Below are 21,165 nucleotides of genomic sequence, written 5' to 3'. Positions count from 1 at the left end.
TTGAGTAGTTGTGTATGGCTGTATTTGAGAAGTTTACAAGCTTATTATATATAATTAGAGGGCCTGTTCGGCTGTAAGGTGCAACCGCTGTGTTGCAGCTTCGTTGAATGAGTGCAGCCGAACAGTCCTAGAAATTCCCCCTCTTCAGAAGCAAGCAAAAATAAAAAGATAGAAGATGCCTTTTAAAAGCGTAGAATAAGTCTGTGGTCCTAACCTTTACTCGCTCCTTTCTTTTGCGTACGGTTTCTGAACTACTAAATAGTGTGTGTTTGCAAATATTTTTCTACAAAAAATGTTCCTGTAAAACTTATATTAATTTATTTTTTAAGTTTAAGCTAATATTTAATTAGGTGTTAGTATGTTGCTTCGTTTTGCATGCGAAGAGGGTTTTCAATCCCTCCAGAAGAACATATGCTAAGTAAAGCAATATTTTGTTATATATAAGTGATCAGGTAGAGCGAAGGGCATAGAAAACAATAAAGATATAGCAAAATGTGAATTGTGAAAATACTAGTGATGGAGCGCAAGATTTGTGTTTTTGAATCTCACTCGCGTAGAAGGCAATGGATTTCTCTCGTTGCTTTCAATTCTTGAACAACGTTATTGGTTCGATAGAATTTGAAGTGTTCAATTACTATTTTGTAGTGAGCTATTCTGAACTGTATTAGTGCAATGAAGGTCATCGAAAGTGCAAGTGGCTAACCTACAAAAACCCACTTATATACCAAAACAAACCATCTGTACCAAACTCAGTTCCCATTGATATCTTCCCACCTGGTGCACAGGGGCACCGTGCTAAGGTGCAATTGATCTAGGTAAAAACACTTGACTTTAAGTAAAGACATTGGATAGCACGTTATCTAAAATAAAACTCGGTAAAGTTATATGGTCTCAATGGCAAAGCTAGCAGCAACTTAAACCGGGAGACAAGGAACGTTTACTAGTGATCCATAAATTTTCGGTATTGCTAAAAATATGTCGCTACAAATTACAATGGATTTCAGTCGGTTGTTTCAACCGTCAGATGCGGATGCAGAAATCATCGCAGTGTACGCATATCCCTCCGATTCTGTTCTCTTCTGATCTCTTCTGTTGTTTTAATGTTATTTGCTAATTAGGATTACTAATTAGTCTTAAAAACTAAATATCCGTGTCATCACAAATTTATAGTTTTGGGAATTACATCAACTTACACATGTAATTTTGAGAATTGCATATGTAATTTTAGTACTTACATATGTAATTTTGAAATTTACATTGTAAATACACTAAAATTACATATGTAATTTAGGGACTTACGATGTAAATACATGCCGACTATTTTTTGGTGAAAAATATGGCGTCATAGATATAGTTACTCCCTAAATTTTTACATGTGCTATCAATGAAGAATAGTAGCAACATCAGCGGCGGAGTCTGTACGGTCGCCCGACTTGCCCAGGAGGTAGCTCCGCCTGGCTAGCCTAACCTGTAATTTATTATGCACCCGTGGTATTTTGCAACTGTTACGGAATCCACCTCCCCGGCAAAGAAAGCGTATTCCTATAAAGCGCCTCTCTGCAGGCGGGAGGATAAGGGGGCATTAGCCGCAAACCCCAATCCAATCGAATTCAACACGAAAAACAACCAAAGCAGCAAGCGAAGCCGGGACACTGCTGGAGTGAGCAAATCCCCGCTCGAATCCGGGGCACCAAGAATGGCCATGGCGGCCGTGGGCATCGGCGGCGGCGGCGGCGCGCTGGGCCTCCTCGCGCCGCGCCGCCGCGCCGCCTCCTGGAGCGGCGCAGGTGGCGCGGCTGCGGCGGCGGCGCGGCGGCGGCCGCTGGTGGCGGTGGTGCGCGCGTCGTACGAGGCCGGGGTCGGGGTGATGGCGACCAAGGTCGGGATGATGACCTACTTCGACCCGGCCACCGGCAAGCCGGTGCCGGTGACCGTCGTGGGGTTCCGGGAGGGCGGCAACGTGGTGACGCAGGTGAAGACGGCGGCCACCGACGGGTACGACGCCGTGCAGGTGGGGTACCACGGCGTCCGCGAGGAGAAGCTCACCCGCCCGGAGCTCGGCCACCTCGGCAAGGCCGGCGCGCCGCCGCTCCGCCACCTGCAGGAGTTCCGCCTCCAGTCCGTCGACGGGTACGACCCCGGCCAGCCGCTCGACTTCGCCGACATGTTCAAGGAGGGCGACCTCGTCGACATCTCCGGCAAGTCCATCGGCAAGGGGTTCCAAGGTCAGTAAACTTGATTATTTTTTTTTACTCCCTTTTCACAATGTGACTACCATTTCGCCCTGTCTGAATTTGAACAATGCTTTACATTGTGAGGAAGACTTGAGAACAAGCTTGAAATTTTGCTGTATCAAATTTACCATATGCTCACCAATGTTAGTGTACAGAATTGTTCTTGGGAAGAATCATTTAGGCTCTCCTCTTGATTAGCGTCCTAGACTTGCACAATGGCATTGCCAATATGGCAATGTCAATGCTGTTCTTGGAGTTGCAGACCTGTACCATGTCAACACATTCGGTATAGTTCACAATTTATTGCAACCATCAGCATCACTTGTATAATTTTCATGAAGTGAATATAACATCGTAAACCCGTTGCAATTGCGGTCTTGATTTGCTGCGACCAACGATTTGCCAATACCGCAAACATTATCCATTTCATGTATATTCTTCCCAAACAACATAATAAAAAAGACACAAATATTAGGGAAGGACCTAATATCAAATAATTAGAATGGGTGAGGCTTCGAACCCAGGTCGTCTAGCCTACCACCTTGTGGAGCTAGTTGGAAGACCCCTGGGTGTTTCTCCCCAAACAACATAATCGTTTATAGCATTCTCATGAAGTCAAGAGCACCAATATCTCTTTTAGTTCCTGATCATCTAATGGCAATATGGCATAATTGTGCAACTATGCTCTCAATTTGCGACTGACGGTTCTTGGACATCGACACAGGTGGCATCAAGAGGCACAACTTCAAGCGAGGGCTGATGACCCACGGTTCCAAGAGCCACAGAGCTCTGGGATCGATCGGTGCCGGGACGACGCCGGGTCGGGTGTACAAGGGGAAGAAGATGCCCGGGAGGATGGGAGGAACCAAGACCAAGATCAGGAAGCTCAAGATCGTCAAGATCGACAACGACCTGAAAGTTGTCATGATCAAGGGCGCCGTTCCAGGGAAGCCCGGGAACCTCCTCCGCATCGCTCCTGCCAAGATCGTCGGCAAGAACATCCCCAAGAACTAGATTATTTTTCTCATGTGTTTCGTCCTGTTCTGTGAGATTTGTGATCTGTTGTTTACTGAATTACTGTAAATTGGAGATGTTCTTTGCCCATGTCCAGGTTTTGTATACGCGTAACTTTGAATTTCGTAAAGCTAATTTTTTTTCTACTCAATCTTATCGATCTCCCGTTCTCAGTTCACACTCTCTTTGGACTAGAAGCTAACAGAATCTTAATCATCTTGTGCTTGGATGTCAAATTTGCAATCACTGTTTATTCTGTGTTCAGGGAATGGAAACATGTAATGGTAGACGGTAGTGTAACAAACACATCTTGAGAATCAAACTTCACCAAGCGTCAACAATCTGACAGTTTTACCAACTTCTCCAATACTGAATTATTGTAAACTCTCATGTCTGAACAACCGAAGAGTGCAGAGCGCGACATGGCCAACCGCAGCAAGTGCAACAGAGGGAAAATGTTAACTAAGCATCATGTACAAACTACACATCAAGTGCAACAGCACGAAATGTCAATGTAAAGCTTCCAGTCACCATTAACGCTAACTTCTACAATATCTTCAGCAATGACACAGGGACAATAGGTTTCTTGCATCAGTCAATGCGACACATTATTAGGCCATGAAATATTCTCACACAAGTCACCGAAGCTGGTAGTCCAACAGAACAAGACCTAAAACTGACGAAGCAATAGTTTCCATGAAATTAGCTGAGTTCCATGGCCACGAATATAGACTCACTTGCCCAAACTACTATGTACAAAGTTATGCATCACTGCTCAACCTGCACATACATAGAGATCGATGAATCAAGTTAGAAGAGTTAAACCAGCAGCATATAGATAACACCCTATTTTGCTATTCAAGAATAGAAAAAGAGAGGGCATGCTCTAAGCAAACCCCCCATCTTCATCCCCTTGCCACACACCACCACCATATTCACAGGCTGATGACACCATCATCAGGTTTTTAAATTAAATAATCCTTGTGCCATCTAAAGTTAGTGTATTGTGGCAACCTAAAGGATAATACATCAGATGAATTTTCTTTATTCAGCTGGCCGTTCCATTTATGTACTTCTCTGTATAGTTTTTCATGCTCAGACTAGCTCTTAAGTTGAAAAATAATGCAACTAGTAACTACCGAGCCCATGTAACAGTAGAGTATGCATGCTGATGCCTAGTTGAGTGCCTAAGGATGGAGTATTGGACTAACATCCAGCTACAATCTTCTTCAGCATCACATGAGGAATAGGAAGCTCACGGTGGACAAAATGTCTAAGGTGCAAGAACAGTGTTCGATAAACACTGTTTATTAGCTGTCACAAATCAACTGTCTCATGATGCAATAACTTCGACCCATTTTTTGTTGTGCTTAGGATAAACAACAGGTAAACTCAAGGGCCTGAAAGACAGAATCCCACCAAGGCAGACTTCTGCAGAATGTTCTCACACAGCCATGTGAAGACATTCCACAAATTACCACTTAAATATGGAAGTGCCATATGCATACCAATCAACACAGGAATACTTAGAGAGTTAATTTTCCGCCACAAACCCCCACAATCCAATCCAATGCAAGACCAGAAAATTAAATGGAAGAAAAGGGGAAATGTGTCTAGTTGTGATTTTGCCTAAAGTTTGATTACCTTAAGCAGTACCATCAATATCTGATTAATCGCTTCCAAAATCTTCATAACTAACACCCTCGGATATGGTATCTAGCCGTCTATTTCCTATTTCTGACAATAGCAAGAGAAACATTAGCTAGATTGAGCGTTACATCAATGCCTCAGTGCCGTATGTTCAAGTCAATATTTCCTTGTCTAGCTTGCCTTACATGTTGTGGGGGTGGGGTGTACTGTGGTGGTGGATAAGAACGAAACAGAAAACTGGAGGGAAGGGGATAATTAACCTGCATGGTCTCCAGGAGTAGACTCTGAGAAATTATTTGGTTCAGAAGGGATAAAAGGGGATCTGCCATAATTCTCCAATATTTCTGCAGACAACCCAAAATAAAAGATGTATGTATACATTACAAAGCAAACAGCAATGCTGAAGAAAAGGAAAACTAAAAAAAAAAGGTAATATCACAGAAAATAATACCTGCACTTTGGCTAAAGTCTTCAGTTAAATCTGAAAAACTGAAATTCCGAGGAATTTGGCTCAAGAAACCAAAAGATGATGAATCCATGTCCATAATTGGATCACCTAGTGGCTGTCCATTCAGCTCAGAGCTGCTGAAGGATCCACCAGAGGCATCCCCAATTGACTGGCAAGGTTCTAGGAAAGCGCTCTCATTGCAGAAACCAAAATCAGAGTTGCCCGAGTAGCTTGCTTCTGTCTTGATTGTTGTTCCATTGTCTCCATTAAACCTCCCAGCAGTTGAGTTATGTGCTGCCAGTAGACTAGATGAAGCATCCATACTGCTAGGAAGACCATGAATGACTTTACCAGCATAGATAAATTGGTCACTGGATGGAGTGCCATTTACAATACCGCTGGAACTTCCATTGGGTAGCAAGCTATCTGGCATTGCAGTGCTGGGAGTAGTGTCTGGCAAAAAGCATGCATTTTGATTCACTGAGACAGTCAACAGTGAACTATGTCAGAACATAATAAAATTTGGTCCGGACATCACAAAAATTACAAACTTAGTAATAAGCTATGTATCAGGATTCAGGACTAGGGAACAAACTTTCTCAAATACTGTTCTGATCTAACAAAACTGCCAGTAGAGAACTCTAAAAGCACAGTAGTAACTAGTAAACATAAAGTGGCCTAAAATCAACTTAATATGATATTATGATTTTCGTTGGAAGGCGAGAAATGTTAGATCTTGAGGAGAGCCAAACTACCAAAGTTGCAACCTGCAAATCATCTAAACTCGATGGTAATCCCAAGATATACTACTGGCAAGCCCATAAATTCTTCATACTGTATCACTAGTACAAAGAAACGGACATCACTCTACTAGTCTACTACCTTCGTCCCAAAATAAGTGCAGCCATGAGTTTCCGCGCCCAACTTTGGTTGTCCGTCTTATTTGAAATTTTTTTACAATTAGCATTTTTGTTGTTATGAGATGATAAAACATGAATAGTACTTTACTCGTGACTTATGTTTTTAATTTTTTTTCAAAAAAATTCAAATAAGACGAACAGTCAAAGTTGAGCGCGGAAAACCATGGCTACACTTATTTTGGGACGGAGGGAGTACTGTCTTAATATATACAGACGGAACAGCTATATTACCCGAATAAGAGGGTAAACAACCTCTAGCATCAATTTAGAATGAAATAGTTTAGAGGGATTTGTTGAACAGTAAGCAAGGTAACATCATTGTATAGACAGCTGATGAAAAAAAAAACAACATATACTTACATGTGCCCATGTTGGAGCCATTAGTAGTAGGAGGCATAGAAGGTACTCCAGAAGGCTGCTCTTTACACATAAGCCGATACTGATCCTCAAGGAGCTTGTTGAAGACCATTATTTGATTCTTAAGCATAAGTCTCACATAATATGCTTTAAAGAACTCACGATTCTCTTCCTCAAGTTTCTGCCAGACTGGAGAAAAACAACAGTGAGAAATAGAGGCAAACGTGTTTGTGTTTTACCATTAAAAACAGCAATCGGAGAACCAATTGTTTATGAATTACGACGGAATGAAATTAATGCCCTCCAAATTGTATTAGAAAGCACACATATTCCTGTCCGATATTAACCATTGGCTCATAAAAATTCAAAGGCTTGGTGCACCATGAATGCTATATTGCTATGTCAATATGCAATGGGAAGTCAACCAAGTTATAGTTATGCTACATTCAGTGCACAACAAGAAAAAGAAAATCTATATAAGGGTATTACCAAGCTCAGTAAAACTAGGTTCAATTTTCGCCTGGAATGATAGGGTCTCAACCACTTCTTTCTGGTTCATATAAAGCTGAAGACATCGTTCAATAAGATTCTGGACCTGTAAAACAATTTTTGTATGAGGACTTATTGCTTCAAGTATGCAGAGAGAAGTACAACTACAGAGTTTCCAATATGTTCACACAAAAGTGTTAACAGAGTCAAAATAAATGAGAAAGTACAAGCAATGATAAAGGACATCCGACAAAAAAAAGAGAGCATATCTTGCATATTAAAAAAGGAAAGGTAAGGGAACACTACAATGATTTTTTTTCAGAAGTTCTTTTTTAAGCATTGGATATTGAAGCAAAAACGGTTGCCTATTCAGCATTTGACTTGAAGAAAAGGAAAGAAACGCACATAAAGAGTTTCAAATTTTCAATTATGCCGTTAGACATCATAATTCTGCTTTATGAGATTTTCAGTTTCAAATAATAAATGGGGCCACGTGTTGTTCCTTAAATTTCTTTCCCCTTTTCCCTTCATCCCCAAACTCTTTTGCTCTCCTTTCTCTCTCTTTCCGACAACCTTGTCCTGCAGTGACTCCAGCACATGATCTTTAACTAAAGTCCAACACGGGATCGCGCATATACTGAAATAACGAACTAACCCTAGTACATAAAAGCCCAAATGAGGGCATATTAAAGCAACACAAACATTTGCCAGCCATGTCAATCCATTCAATTATGAAAGGCATAAAAGGTACTAATAAAAATATACATATAAAGGAAACATGGTAGCTACGACAACATGCGTTTCGGTTATTCCTTGCATCTGAATGATAACATGGTAGCTACGACAACACGCGTTTCGGTTATTCCTTGCATCTGAATGATAACGTATAACTTGAAAATCGTCGTGAAGAAGGGGGACAAACAGCACAGCGCATGCACAACCAAGGTAGGCTCAAAAAAAATTGAGGGGGAGAGAAAAGGTTAGGGATCAGGGTTCCTGTGGTGCTCACGAGCTGTATGTCCTGGCGAGAAACCTTGCGGACGTCTTCTCCCCCGGACATGCCTGACGCCTCTCTCATCAGCCCGCTGCCCTAGCCAACCTCCCTCGCTGGCCAACCCAAACCTAAAAAAAAAAAATAACAGCCACAACACACGAAACAACCATCAATCGCGCGGCACGAAGCTGATTCCACCCGAAAAACAAAAACAACACCTCCAACCACGCCCCCACCCGATCCCGCGCCGCCTCGGCCCAGGGATCAAACGCGGTCTCTCACCCACCTCCTCCTCCTCTTACCTCTGCTCGGGCGGGACCGCGGGAGAACAGTACAACACGCGAAGCGGAGAAGGGCGAGCGGGAGGCGGAGAGGCCGCGCGTGATCGGATCACACCGGAGGAGCAATCGAGGACGGCGACGGCGACGGCGGAGGCGAGGAGAGAGAGAGAGAGAGGTTTGGGGGTCGCGTGGTTTGTTGCAGTTTACTCTGTTAATCCGCAGGGTTCACCGATGCGTTATCCGGATTTATTTTAAAAAGGGAGAGAGAGGGGAGATTGCAAGTGGGGGGTAGTGGTGGTGTGGTGGGGTGGCGTCCAGATTCCTTTTCTCGTTGCTGCTTTGCTTGCTCGCTCGAGGTGGGACCACCTCCCACTCTAGCAAAAAATGCCGTCGTTATGGGTCGTTTAGTATGTGTTTTTTTTTTAAAAAGAAAAACGAAAGACACGGCGTGCCTGTTCATTGAATATAGGAGTGTTATTTACATGTAAAATAGAAAACAAAGAAATATTTATAAATAAGGCGGACGTCTATGGTAACATCTTAGTTAGGTGTTTGGCTCCCGCCAATACCCAAGATTTTGACTTCTCCTTAATTTTCGTAATAAGATCTGTTAGGTGTTTGGTTCCCGCCAATACCTAAGATTTTGACTTCTCCTTAATTTTCGTAATAAGATCTATAGGGATAGCTCTTTGTTTTGGAAGATTCTTTGGTCCCACTTCTTCCATATTTCCTAAGAGATTAGGAGAATTAGGGTCGAATCTCTTTGTTGGGAATGTCATGGTGTGTTGCTAGCTTTTTCCACTAGTCATAGATTGTTGTCACCTGTGCTTAGTTTGTCAGCCTCATGAGGTCGCAGGTTATTTAGGTAGCGATCGCTTCTAAAATTCTTTTTTATATCTACAATTTGTTTGGTAGGGCTTAAACTATTAAATTTAATTTTATGAGTTAGATCTGTCTAAACCCAACTTCATTTCTACAGTTTATTTTGTGATAGTATTATAGTTAGTACTATTTCCTTAGAGCAGGTACAATAGCAGGCTATAAACCAGCTATAAACATATTTTAAAGAGATAAAGGAAGAGAGAGAAGAGCAGCGGGCTACAGATCTGTAGCCAGCTGCAGTACGGGCTCTAAGATGTAATGTGTGTATGACAGATGGGACCAAGTATTAATAGTATAATAAGCAACTATTGTATGAATTGGCTATTATACTAGCTATAGATGATTTGGAGCCAGTAGTGGGCTGCACTATTGACCTTGCTCTTATTAGATATAGTTGAAACCGTTTGGTTAGGCTCGAACTTCGGAAAAAGATAGAGCTCCGGTTCGGAGTCGTGTCAAACGGTCTAATATAGTTAATTAAGTGATTTGGATAAGTTTGGTGATTAATTTGGATGGAAACGTGGGGTTGGTTGGTTGGCTGGCACTTGGCAGAGCCAAAATGGAATTTTGTTTCGGGCCAGTAATGTAATTTGGATAGAAAGTTGCTGCTACTTGTTATGGTAGTGGTTGCTTATCATGCTTCCTTGATTGGTTGTCTGAGGATGATTAACTATGCCAAATATGTTATCTTAAGATGTCATGTGGCCAAGAAAATTGGACCTGAAATGAACCTGCGTGAAAGTAATACTACAGTACTCCCTCCGTCCCATAATATAACAATCTAGGATTAAATATGACATTTTTTAGTACAATGAATCTAGACATATATATATCCAGATTCGTTATAATATAAAATGTCTCGTCTAGTTGTAGGTTGCTATATTACGGGATGGAGGAAGTAGTTAATTACAGAGGTTCATTGATGATTTTAGGCATCTGGGACAGAAAAAGGTTGCTTTCATCAAACTCCATAGCAGTGGCTACAAGATTTTAACAGGGCATGATTGATTGATGGCGACGACTCAATGCGTCAAGCGTCTAATAGTAACATGGAGGATATTTGAGGATTGGGTTGGTCAATTGACCGGTTAATCTTCAATTTTTTTTTTTTTGGGGGGGGGGGGGGGAGGGGTTGGTTTGAGAAATTGAATAGGTCTATCCATCATCCCATGATCCCCAGTCACTCACAACTCACAAGTACCAGTAGAAAAGAAATGAGCAATGGAGACATTCTACCAAATTTGAGGAATTGTCCTGTCAAAAAAAGAATTGAGGAATTGTCCACCGATGGATCACCAATTCTAGATGAGAAAGTAGGGATTTTTCTCATTCTGGATGGTTTGATTCCTCAAAACCAAACCTAAATATGTTTTAAGTCGATACATATGTGCTACAACTTCCAAATTTCTGTTTTTGCAGCCTGAGCGAGAAAGAGCAATAAAAAATGTACAGATATATATATTCTTACAGAAAAGTATTGCCAGTGCCAAGCGTCCTCACCTACTAGTACAATACAACACCGCAATGCCTATCCCTTTCAAGTAGTATTATCAGGTTCTCCGTACAGATGCCACATCAGCAATGCTAATCATCGGCGTCTTTTGTAGGATACGGCGCAACGCGGCTCTGTCCAGCATCAAGATTTGCAGGCGACATACATCCCGTAGAAAAAGATTACACACCAGACAAAAATGCAGGCAGCATACATCCTGTAGAAAGAAAAAAAAAAGCTTCACACCAGACAAAAATGGAGAAGCCAAAGCTAGACGTTGACATCTACAAAGAGTAGTAGAGACCAGTGGGGGCACTCGGTCTCTTTCAGCTTCGGATATTGTCCATCCAGGAGAGGGCCTCCCTCCCACATGGCAATTGGCAAATGGCATGGCATGGCGCCAAGAGAGCTCAATCCACATTTGGTTCAGCATCCATGCAAACATGAATCAATTTCTGCTGGTAATGCCCGAAGACCTCGCTGACCGCGATCAGGTCCTCGTCGTCCACATTCTTGGAAGGGAACCGGAGCTTGGGGCTCTGTTCCGATGTCGGCGATCCAGACCCTGGCGTGTCATCTGATGACTCTGATTCTGTGGTGATCTGGGAATAGATCTCATGGCACGCAAGCAAGAACAGCGCCGCGATGTCTGGTCGTTGGTTTTTGCGAAGCGTTTCTAAAGCCTCAGGTAGTGCTCCAGCAGCAACATATAGTATCAGAGCTCTGTGGAAGGACAAACGATTGTGTTGGTAGAGCAGGAGTGATGAATTTGTTTAAATCCTGTAGCTGTAAGGGATCAGCATACCTCCACATATTATGTTCACTGCGAAGAATATAATCACCCCACCTCTGGAGTACCCTGCATGGGTTACGCACAGCAAGTTAGAATTACCATAGCACATCCAAGAGAAAGGAGAACAAAATAGTGTCACTTTTAAGTGCTTCAGGCAAGACATTTATGTTCACTTTGGGCTGCAGAAAAGGAATGTCTGCTCATTAACCTGATATCACCAAATTAGCATCAACATTTTTCAGATCAAGCATACCTACTGCACATACACTAACTGGATATTACAACTACTAAACCAAACAAGTTGAAACCACCATCTCATGGTTATTGCAGTTGTGTTTGCGTTGAGATGTAAAGAAGATAAATTTTACAAGCATGTTCAACCAATTCTTTCATTTACTTTCCTCAGAAAAGTTTTACCTTGCATAATCAGAACCATGTAAATGACTTGCAGCCAAAGTTGCAGCATCAACCCAGCAACCAGCATCTTGAAGCTGAAACATAACCAGCTTGTAGGTTATAGACCAGGCTTATGTAAAATTAAGTTAAGCAAAAGAGAATAAGAGTTTATGCTGTAGCAGCTGAGATGTTAAGTAAAACCTGAGAACATGCTTCCTGATATCTTCCCACAGCACAGAGAAGATGCGTGCCAGATAGTGATTTGTCCGTTCTAACCATATTGGCTGCGACAACCTACAAGATTTCCTGACTTAATACTGTGTCATTTCTAAACATGCTGTGTACCAAAGTGAAGAACAGCATATCGATGTCTAAGGCTGTTCACCTTGACTGCAAGTTCATGTAAAGATCGTGATACCGCAGATGACAATACAACTGCTCTTAATGCATTTGGATAAAAATTTGAGCCTTCAGGAGGTGTTGACAGTAACAAGGACACCGCAGTTTCCAAGTTTCCAAGAGAGACAAGCCTGAGTACAAAGATTGTGAAAAACATGTGGCACAAACAAATAGGCCAGATGTGCTAAAATTTCATAAAATAAAAGGTGGCATGATTGGTTCTTACTCATGGACACGCTTTTGCAAAGCCTCTTCACCATCAAGCTTCTCATGCCAAGGTATTCTTTCATTTGCATTGAACCATAGTTGCTCTTGCCTAAATGCCATTGAACTTAGTTGTCCACAATTCTGTACAATGGAGAAACCACCAAATTCAAAAGTAGATAAATATATGTAGGCCGGAAATTACAGACATCAGATTTAATTATTACCTCAGCAACTTTCGCCATATTTTCAGGTGCAGATCTCTCCGTTGAAGATGATGCCCTGTTCAATGTGGAGGCTTGCTCAGAATGATAATGCACACTTGATTCTGAGCCCTTCTCGCTTGATCTACTTGTCGATTTATCCAGGTAATGATGAAGAGCTTGAGGTAGCTGCAGCCAGAAAAGTGCTTCTTGGATATCACCAAAAATTGCAGCAGCAAATGCAAACCTTGCACATGTTCCCTTATTCACAATAGCTGAATACAATTTAGCTCTCCCATCATCAAGAATGAACCCTTCTCAACAAACAGAAAGCAGAATATCTCCATCATTCACGATATATCATATTATCATCTACTAAAGAAACGAACTGATGACATACCGTCCTTTCTGTATGGTTCCAACACTTTTAGCAGTAATTCTGCCACTACAGAATCACCAATGGGAGGCAGGGTTGTCTCAATCATGTAACTACGAAGATCTCCAAAAGTTGCTGGTGCTTCCTTAAAGCTGCTACTAGCTAATTTATCGCCGCTATTGCATTCAAACCAGGATGGCTTCACACCAAGTTGCAGGATCATCCGCAAAGCCTGAGAGACAAAAGTATTAGTGGTGGTGTAGTGCTTCACATTCAATCTTTAAGAAGGTTAGAAACGCCATGCACAACACAAAAAAGATTTATTTGAAGAAATTGATCATAATCACTTTCTCCTATTGTGTTTGATGATTTTAAATGGTGATTGGTTTAATTCTATCTGAAGGAAGGAATATAAACAAATCTGCAAGCAACATATCAAGCACATGAAGGCAAATGTGATTCATGAAATAACTCTTTCAAAAGATACTATATAATACTCCCTCCGGTTCCATAATTCTTGTCATTTTGGACAAGGTTGAGGTCAAACAATTAGAACTTTGACAATCAATAACTTTTAGAATATTTAGTCTGAAGACACTTTAACACGATGTACTGTTTAGTCTTAAAAAATACTTCAATAAACATAAACTGACTTACACACACACACACACATATACAATAAAAATCGTAGCCAATGATATGTTTCAGAGATCGTCGTTGTCCAAAACGCAAGAATTACGAAACCGGAGGGAGTATATATGTAGCAGAATAGATACATGGTAAAACAAAATGTCACTTTTCAAAAATTATATGCACCATACCAAAGCATGTGCTGTTGGAAATAGTATTGGCAGACACAATGGCATTGGCCTAAACCTCTCTCTTGTAGTTACTGGCCTCAAAGTAGAACTGGCCCTAGGATCGCTGTTAGATACAAAAAAAAAACAATCATAAATCAATTTACATGTATGATTTCTAACAATCATAAATTAAAAGGAAAAAGAACGACTCAGAAATCAAATCATAACCCACAAAACAAGCATCATGCCAAACTTATAAGGTTTAAAGCATCATAGGACTGCTTGCTCCATTCAAATCATATTCTCAACAGATTCCAACTCTTTTTCGTTCTCGAATGGCTGGTTACACTTCAGCTTTTAAGGTTAGATCCAGTTTAGTGCTCGATGTGTTGTTCTTATGTTCGTCTCTTTTCTTCTTTTGATCTATCTATCTCTTAATATTCACAATCTCTTTAACATGCTCTAAAAAAATGAAACAGGTTGTTTTTCAGCATCAGGTTTAATTGACTCAATATTTAGCTGCCACCATGATAAATGTCAACTGCTCAATTATCAGCAAAACTAAGTTATTACAATATAAATTAACTACATGCTCATAGGTTCTTTCAGAACTCATAAGTATGTTAAGAAAAATGTCAGGTAAATTAGCAAGGTATTTAACAGCCCATGAAGGTTACAAATAAAGCCTCCATACACATTTTGTTAGTCATACACATTACTACTGAATTTTAATAGATGACAAGTCATGTCTTGAAACAACTGTAAGTCGACGACTCTAACATACTGAAATAAACAAATAAAATGCAAATTAAAATGACATACATGTTAACCTCAATCAGCCGGAAACTACTATCAGCTCCAGCGATGCATAACACAAGTGGTTCATCCTTCTTTGTTCGGGTTGACAACCAATCAAGCTCCAAGACAAGCGTACCAGGAGATTGCGGCTGAAGAAGAGCATTCGCCAAGGGATCTGCACTATCCTAAAACATAGTTCCTGATCTCAGTACTGTTTCAACTAGCTCCATGACACAATATACAAAAGTTGTACAGAAATGTTGAGAAGTGAAAGACAATGTGCATATTGAAATGAAAAACAAAACATGCATGGATTAGATTAGGATGAAAAGGACTGCATGCAACTCATTATGCCTCAAGTTGTTAAACTAGAGTAATCTACACAGTACACAATAAAACAATCTTTTTTTTCTGTACTCCAAAGAAAACAAGAGCTTGCTACAAATATATAGAGAAAAAAAACTGAGAAAACAAAAGGAGATGTTTGATAAAAAAAGATTTTTTTTTTCTAAAAGATCGAAACCGCTAGTAGGACTGCTAGCAATGAATCTGAGATCTAGAAAATAACATAGTGTCACCTTTGTTTGTACTTACCAGGTCAAATATCGAGAATGTATTATCATAGAACAGCACAGCAATGCGCCCTCTACTTCGATCACCATGAACAACAGGAGAAAATTTAATCCTCCTGATGCCTTCCCTGTGAGTGCTAAAAGAAGAAGAAAGGCCTGTTGTAACATCCCACCATCTAATGTTGCCTGATCTATCACCCATCACCTAAAAATATTTGTTACAAACACGTCACATATAAAGAACACTGGAAGATGGAACTAAAAAATATGACACAATGTACATACAACATGGGGAAGGCGATAAGCCATAGCAGTAACCAACCCATCTGCAGACGCAAATGATGATGAGGGCCATTTCGGCCTGAAAAACAATTGTTAGTGTAACCATATGGATCATGCATGTAATTACCATGCAATATGGTGATAGAGTTTAAGCATAAAAGTAAAATAAAACAACATGCATATGAACAGAAACTACATAAGTAAGCTCAGCAATGGAGACAAAAGCAATACATATTTACTTCAGTTTTAGTTCAAGTCTGTTATACTTAAATAAGTGAGTCTTCAATCTGAAATTTACTACACAATATTTTGAGTCAGTTTCATATCATGTCACTAGAACAAGGGCAATCATACTTTCTTATTTTACTTCCATACGACGTCCGTACGATTTCGAAAATACCAACCAATTTATCATAGTCATTTCATCCGCAGACACACACTGTTCCAGTTTATGCCACTTTCTGATGGTACGGAGCCAATTCTTTTTCTTTCCTTTTAATTTATGCCATAAACCTAAAGGCACCAAGTATCTCCCGCCTGGTTCGTGGTAGCTCAAGAAATACTAATCATCCTGAGAATACAAAGCATACCTTGACATCTACAATAAACTGAAGGGGAAGCAAAACAATCTATCATTTCCAATCAACATACTTGCAAAACCTATCTTTTGTTGTGTTATGGCTTCCCTTACAAAAATCAGGAAGCTTCAATGGCTCAGGCAAGTAAGAGCGAAAAGGCATGTTGCTACTGGACAAATCAAATAGCTACTATTCACGTAAAAAACAGGGACGATGATAACAGATTGTATTTACAAATTGCGCCTGACAACACAGTACAAACACTAACCAAGCAGATACCATAACGCTCTAGTAGAATTTAGTTGAGGGCTACATGAATTGAGCGGGGCAAAAATATAATTAAATATACTTTGTATCGCATTATATCATCTGACAAAAGCTGCATCTGAGGATCTTTTCATTGCTGACAGCTATAACATCAGCAATTTCATTACCTGAAATCCCGTATTCGGCGTCCATGTACTTCAAACACACCAAGAGCCCCATTGACTAATGCAAAAGCAAAACTTTCAGATGTTTCATCAGTACTTTCTGCACCAGTAGCCTCTGAAAGCAAGAATAGATCCAGTCATTTCACAATTTTTAAAAATTGCACCCTGGGTAGAGTAGAAAGCCAAGACACATGGGTTTCATGGAATAAGATTCTGCTAGTCAGTGAATACCTGCTGACCGCTCCTTGGAGGTTGACGATTGTTTAGATGCAGCGTTTTGACCTGGCCGGGGAGCAGAAGGCAAAGTCCATTCTAACACCGTAAAAGGAAGGGCCAAAGACCTAAGCTACAAACAGTGGTAGAAAAAAGCGAATGACTGTAACATTGATGTCATGTTTTATTTACTGAAGCTATTATGAAAGTTATTCCACTCCGATTAGAATAATTCATGGTGCAACCTTGTTTACTTTAAAGAATGTGTCTACATTTGTTTGCATAAATATTTGGGAATACAAAAGTCAATATTTTGAAGGCATATACTAGGATTTATGGCGATCCTGACCTAACAAGAGCTAACTACTGATTCTTAGTTTGCAAAATTATAGAGCAAAGAAAGGAGTACCATCATGGGGTTCTTTGTCATAGCCCATACTTCAACAGGAGCATCACGGAACAGTATCAAGAGGTACCTAAGAAAGTAAAACTATGCTTGAGATGAAAAATATAGCTGTGATAAATGTGCCAAATCCATGCATATTGAAATGTAAAAGGTTAAAACTGAAAAAGGTATGGGCACAAACAGAGATTGGTCTAGGTAAGAGAGATAGAACCACCTTCCAGATGAGGAAGCCCTCAATGCCCTTATTGGTGCACGTTCAGGCTTTTGAAGTACACGGAATGAGCGATTAAGTCCACTTCTAAGGCATGTAATAATAAGCTTATTATTGTATCCTCCAGTTTTGTCATTGGCCTGTAGTCAAATCAATGATAATATTAACGTAGGGCACTATAAGAAACAGAATAGTATCAGAGATTCCAGTAATGAAGCACCTTTGATTGCCACAATGTTAATTGGTCACATTATCAAAATATGTAGGTACTTGGTTTATAAAAGACAAGATTTATCAGAAGTAACATGGAAGCACCTGAGTACCTGACTATATGAGAATGAAACAAGCCGTGAATTTCCAAGCCATCTTAATCCTCTGACAGTGCTGCTATGGACAGCAAAGCTAACAGATATTGCATTAGCTAAAACATCAACAATTTCAATAGTCCCATTCTGAGTTCCTACAGCAACAAGTGGTACTGCTGGAGCAGGATTGTTTCCACCACCTTCAGATAGAAAAAAGAAAGTTTTCTGTTATGGGAATGTTGAACAAATTTAAAATCTATAATTTCAGAACACGGTACAATGTTATGGTCATGGGCATACGGGCTACTGTGGCAAGTAAAGAAGGGGATGGCACAGCTAGCGTAGTCACAGTGGAGGACAAAAGATGAAGCTGGCCCATCAAATTAATCTGCAGAGCATAGCACAAATGAGCAAACCACATAAGGGAAGTACATAAGCGCCAGGAATAGGGGATATTGATTGATGACTAAACATGTACTCCCTCTATTTAATATTATAAGCCGTTTGACTTTTTTCCTAGTCAAACTTATTTAAGTTTGACCAAGTTTATAGAACATTACAATAATATTTTCAAAACAAAACAAACATATTATCAAAATATATTCAATGTTAGATTTAATGAAATTAATTTGATATTTTAGATATTGCTAAATTTTTCTAGAAACTTGATCAAACTTATAATATGAAACGGAGGGAGTACATCTCAATCCCATTAATTTAGGATAATCGAGCTGTGTATAGAAGTATAGGGAATTCAGATTCCAAAGAACCACTATTCCTGCTTAATCATGGTGATACCCTAACAACAGAAACCAAGGAAGAAGTTTACACTACAACCTTTACGGTAAAATCAAGTCCATTGGGGCGTGAATTGGAAATTCCAGCATCACTATGATTCGATGTACCTGGTCCCTTCCCAACATTAGTGACAGAAATGGAATCATCAGTAAATTACACAGTTGAGAGCCAGAAATAGCTATTTCACTGAACTGACCACTGGTTCGCACCTAGTTTAACTTTGCTAGCACATGCAAACTTGTCAAAACTTAAATGCCATGACCAGATCTTGCCATCTTCAGAGATCGAGGTTAGATATGTCATGGTCCCTTGATACATATTTTGGTTTGTATTTGTATCAGAGATGACAGAATGTGTAGATTGTATTTGTCCCAAGTCCCGTGATTGCTTCTCAATGTTACGGAAAATAGCCTCTGACTGCCAGATTGTAGTAGCAAGAACAGCTGGAGGTGGAACAATTGTACCAATTGAAGGCATGAGATCTTCCACCGCACACAACAAATGCACATGTTCACCCCTAGAACCGGAAAAGAAAAAAGAATTACGAGAGGAACTTAATATACTGGAAAGAAGTGTATCATTTATGTACAAACGTAATGTGATCATGCATATATTGGTTCACAATTGTGAAGCCCATATGTCAATAACCTGAACAGATTGTAAAACATATATAGGGTGTGTTTAGTTCACGCTAAAATTGGAAGTTTGGTTGAAATTGGAACGATGTGACGGAAAAGTTGGAAGTTTGTGTGTGTAGGAAAGTTTTGATGTGATGGAAAAGTTGGAAGTTTGAAGAATAAGTTTGGAACTAAACACGGCGATAGTATAATGTACGATTTCATTAAAATCGTGTCCATTAATAAACAGATCAACGGTCACTAACAGGTGTGTATACTGATTATTCATTCCTTTTACACAGCAACATAATTGAAACTCCAATGGCTTCATAGTAATTATGTGTTTATCAGCACACTCCCAAGGATGTAAGGAATTTCCAAGTTTATCTAGAATTTATTACTATGTACTTGCACCATTTTGAATTCTGTTTTGTTCCTGCATTTTCTATGTAGCCTATTGATTGCACTTGACCACCACAGTCTTATTGCAAATTTAGTTCATACGAGTTCGGGCATTTGGACACAATTCAATAGACATGTTTTCTATATTCTAATTCTACAGTATCCACATGAAAAGTACGACTGTAAACTCACTCCTTGCGCTTCCAGATACTCAGCTTGCCATCAATGTGCGTGCAGTAGAGCAGGTCGAAATCAGGATCAGACATGACATCGGAGAATTTGCCAAATCCCCTGGGCAATGGAGTGACAGAGAGCGCAGTACTGTAATTGAGGTCAAAGACAATGAGCTCCCGCGGGAATGTGACATATAGGATGTTCCTCCACAGCGGGGAGAAGCATAGCTTCGGCGTGAATGCTGGAAACGCGGCGAGGGCCGGGGAGGGCGGGGGCGCCGCTATCTCCTTCTCCAGCCTCTGCAGCTCTGTAATGTCACTGGAGCCGCAGGTCACCCGGTGCTCCTGGAGCGAGATGTCGGAGTCCGGCCGCGGGATGGCGGAGAGGAGGAAGCCCCGGAGGCCGATCGCGCAGAGATGCCTAGCGTCGAAGGGGTCACGGCGGAGGCAGGAGAGGTACTCGGGCGAGGCGTCGAACATCCAGAGGACACTAGGGTTGTTGGAGGTCTCCCAGATGCAGAGCAGCGAGGGCCCATGGATGGAGGCGAGGAGCCAACCGGAGGCATGGTGGATCCAGCAGAGGTCCTGGACGCCGCCGCCGGATCCCGGCGCGACCCCGCGGGTCTCGTCGAGGTTGAGCCAGTGCAGGACGAGGCGCGCGCGCGCGTCCCAGACGGCGATGCGGCCGTGGCGGTCGCCGGCGGCGAGGCGGAGCGGGCGGCGTTCGTCGTCTTCGTCGTCGATCCCCGCGGCGTGGAAGCGCGAGCTGGGTGGCACCCAGCGGACGGCGGTGACGAAGGAGGCGAGGGAGGAGGACGGCATGGGGAGGACGCAGAGGAGCTGCATGGTGCGCGGGTCGGAGATGACGACGCTGCTCCCTGCGCCATGCGCGAGGAGCCCCGCGGGGCTGAGGTCGATGCACCCGCCGTTGCCGCGCCCGGGTGGCCCCGGGAGCATCATCGCGGTGGCGCTGCCGCCGGCGCCGCCGCCGGCCGCATTGCCGTGCAACCGCGACGACGGGGAGGCGCATGACGCCATCGCGCGCGCGCGCGCGCGGTGGAGGCGAGGCGAGGCGAGGCGAGGCGAGGGCGAGGAGGACGCGCGTGCGCGCTCTCAGATCTCGTCGCGGCGAGGCACCATTTTTTTTCCTGAGATTGACGAGGAAAATCGAGTACGGTGCGGGGTGGGTGGGAGGAAACCGGAAAGGCGGAAAATGGGAAGGGAAAAAATGGGGAGGTGGACGAGATCTGGGCTTGTCTCCTAGGCGAACCATGGAGTGCTTTGAGATTCGTGCAGGGAACCCGCCCCATGTCTATCCGTTCCTCCGTTTGTCCAGGACCGACAGATTGGATAGACAATCAACCACACAACTATGGAAGATTTGTCTAGTTTAAAAATGGATTGAATTGAATTCAATAGTGGTCTATTAGCGTTGCTAATTAGGAAT

The 21,165-nt window shown here is 41.7% G+C and overlaps 3 protein-coding genes across 5 annotated transcripts; 1 reads left to right on the top strand and 2 right to left on the bottom strand.

Moving 5' to 3' along the window:
* Positions 1 to 1,599: 1,599 nt before the first annotated feature.
* Positions 1,600 to 3,399, top strand: LOC127763512 (50S ribosomal protein L3, chloroplastic). Its single transcript, XM_052288240.1, has 2 exons — positions 1,600 to 2,225; positions 2,959 to 3,399. Exons 1-2 carry the CDS (start codon positions 1,697 to 1,699, stop codon positions 3,246 to 3,248), a joined length of 819 nt encoding a protein of 272 aa, XP_052144200.1. The 5' UTR covers positions 1,600 to 1,696; the 3' UTR covers positions 3,249 to 3,399.
* A 172-nt stretch (positions 3,400 to 3,571) lies between these two features.
* LOC127763511 (uncharacterized) lies at positions 3,572 to 8,626 on the bottom strand. 2 transcript variants are annotated; one of them, XM_052288237.1, is made up of 8 exons: positions 8,409 to 8,626; positions 8,122 to 8,234; positions 7,113 to 7,218; positions 6,627 to 6,812; positions 5,350 to 5,826; positions 5,159 to 5,242; positions 4,893 to 4,985; positions 3,572 to 4,028 (listed from the first exon to the last, which is right to left on the bottom strand). In XM_052288237.1, the coding sequence occupies exons 2-7, from the start codon at positions 8,188 to 8,190 to the stop codon at positions 4,918 to 4,920; spliced, it is 990 nt and encodes a 329-aa protein (XP_052144197.1). In that variant the 5' UTR covers positions 8,191 to 8,234; positions 8,409 to 8,626; the 3' UTR covers positions 3,572 to 4,028; positions 4,893 to 4,917. The 2 variants fall into 2 exon arrangements, with proteins under 2 accessions (XP_052144197.1, XP_052144199.1); XM_052288239.1 differs by lacking the exon at positions 4,893 to 4,985.
* Positions 8,627 to 10,442: 1,816 nt separating this feature from the next.
* LOC127763510 (uncharacterized) lies at positions 10,443 to 20,917 on the bottom strand. Of its 2 annotated transcripts, XR_008015725.1 has the most exons (22): positions 19,738 to 20,917; positions 18,736 to 19,043; positions 18,566 to 18,633; positions 18,029 to 18,116; positions 17,747 to 17,928; positions 17,427 to 17,563; positions 17,216 to 17,282; positions 16,825 to 16,939; positions 16,597 to 16,708; positions 15,588 to 15,663; positions 15,325 to 15,507; positions 14,755 to 14,915; positions 13,954 to 14,056; positions 13,157 to 13,364; positions 12,781 to 13,070; positions 12,576 to 12,697; positions 12,336 to 12,480; positions 12,152 to 12,244; positions 11,972 to 12,045; positions 11,567 to 11,620; positions 11,066 to 11,484; positions 10,443 to 10,978 (listed from the first exon to the last, which is right to left on the bottom strand). XR_008015725.1 is itself a non-coding variant. In XM_052288236.1 (21 exons), the coding sequence occupies exons 1-21, from the start codon at positions 20,754 to 20,756 to the stop codon at positions 11,172 to 11,174; spliced, it is 3,918 nt and encodes a 1,305-aa protein (XP_052144196.1). In that variant the 5' UTR covers positions 20,757 to 20,917; the 3' UTR covers positions 10,445 to 11,171. The 2 variants fall into 2 exon arrangements, 1 of the variants encoding a protein (XP_052144196.1); XM_052288236.1 differs by having other exon boundaries at positions 10,445 to 11,484.
* Positions 20,918 to 21,165: the final 248 nt, after the last annotated feature.

This window comes from Oryza glaberrima, chromosome 2, assembly GCF_000147395.1.
Source record: "Oryza glaberrima chromosome 2, OglaRS2, whole genome shotgun sequence".
NCBI lineage: Eukaryota > Viridiplantae > Streptophyta > Magnoliopsida > Poales > Poaceae > Oryza > Oryza glaberrima.
This window is presented reverse-complemented; position numbering and strand designations above follow the sequence as displayed.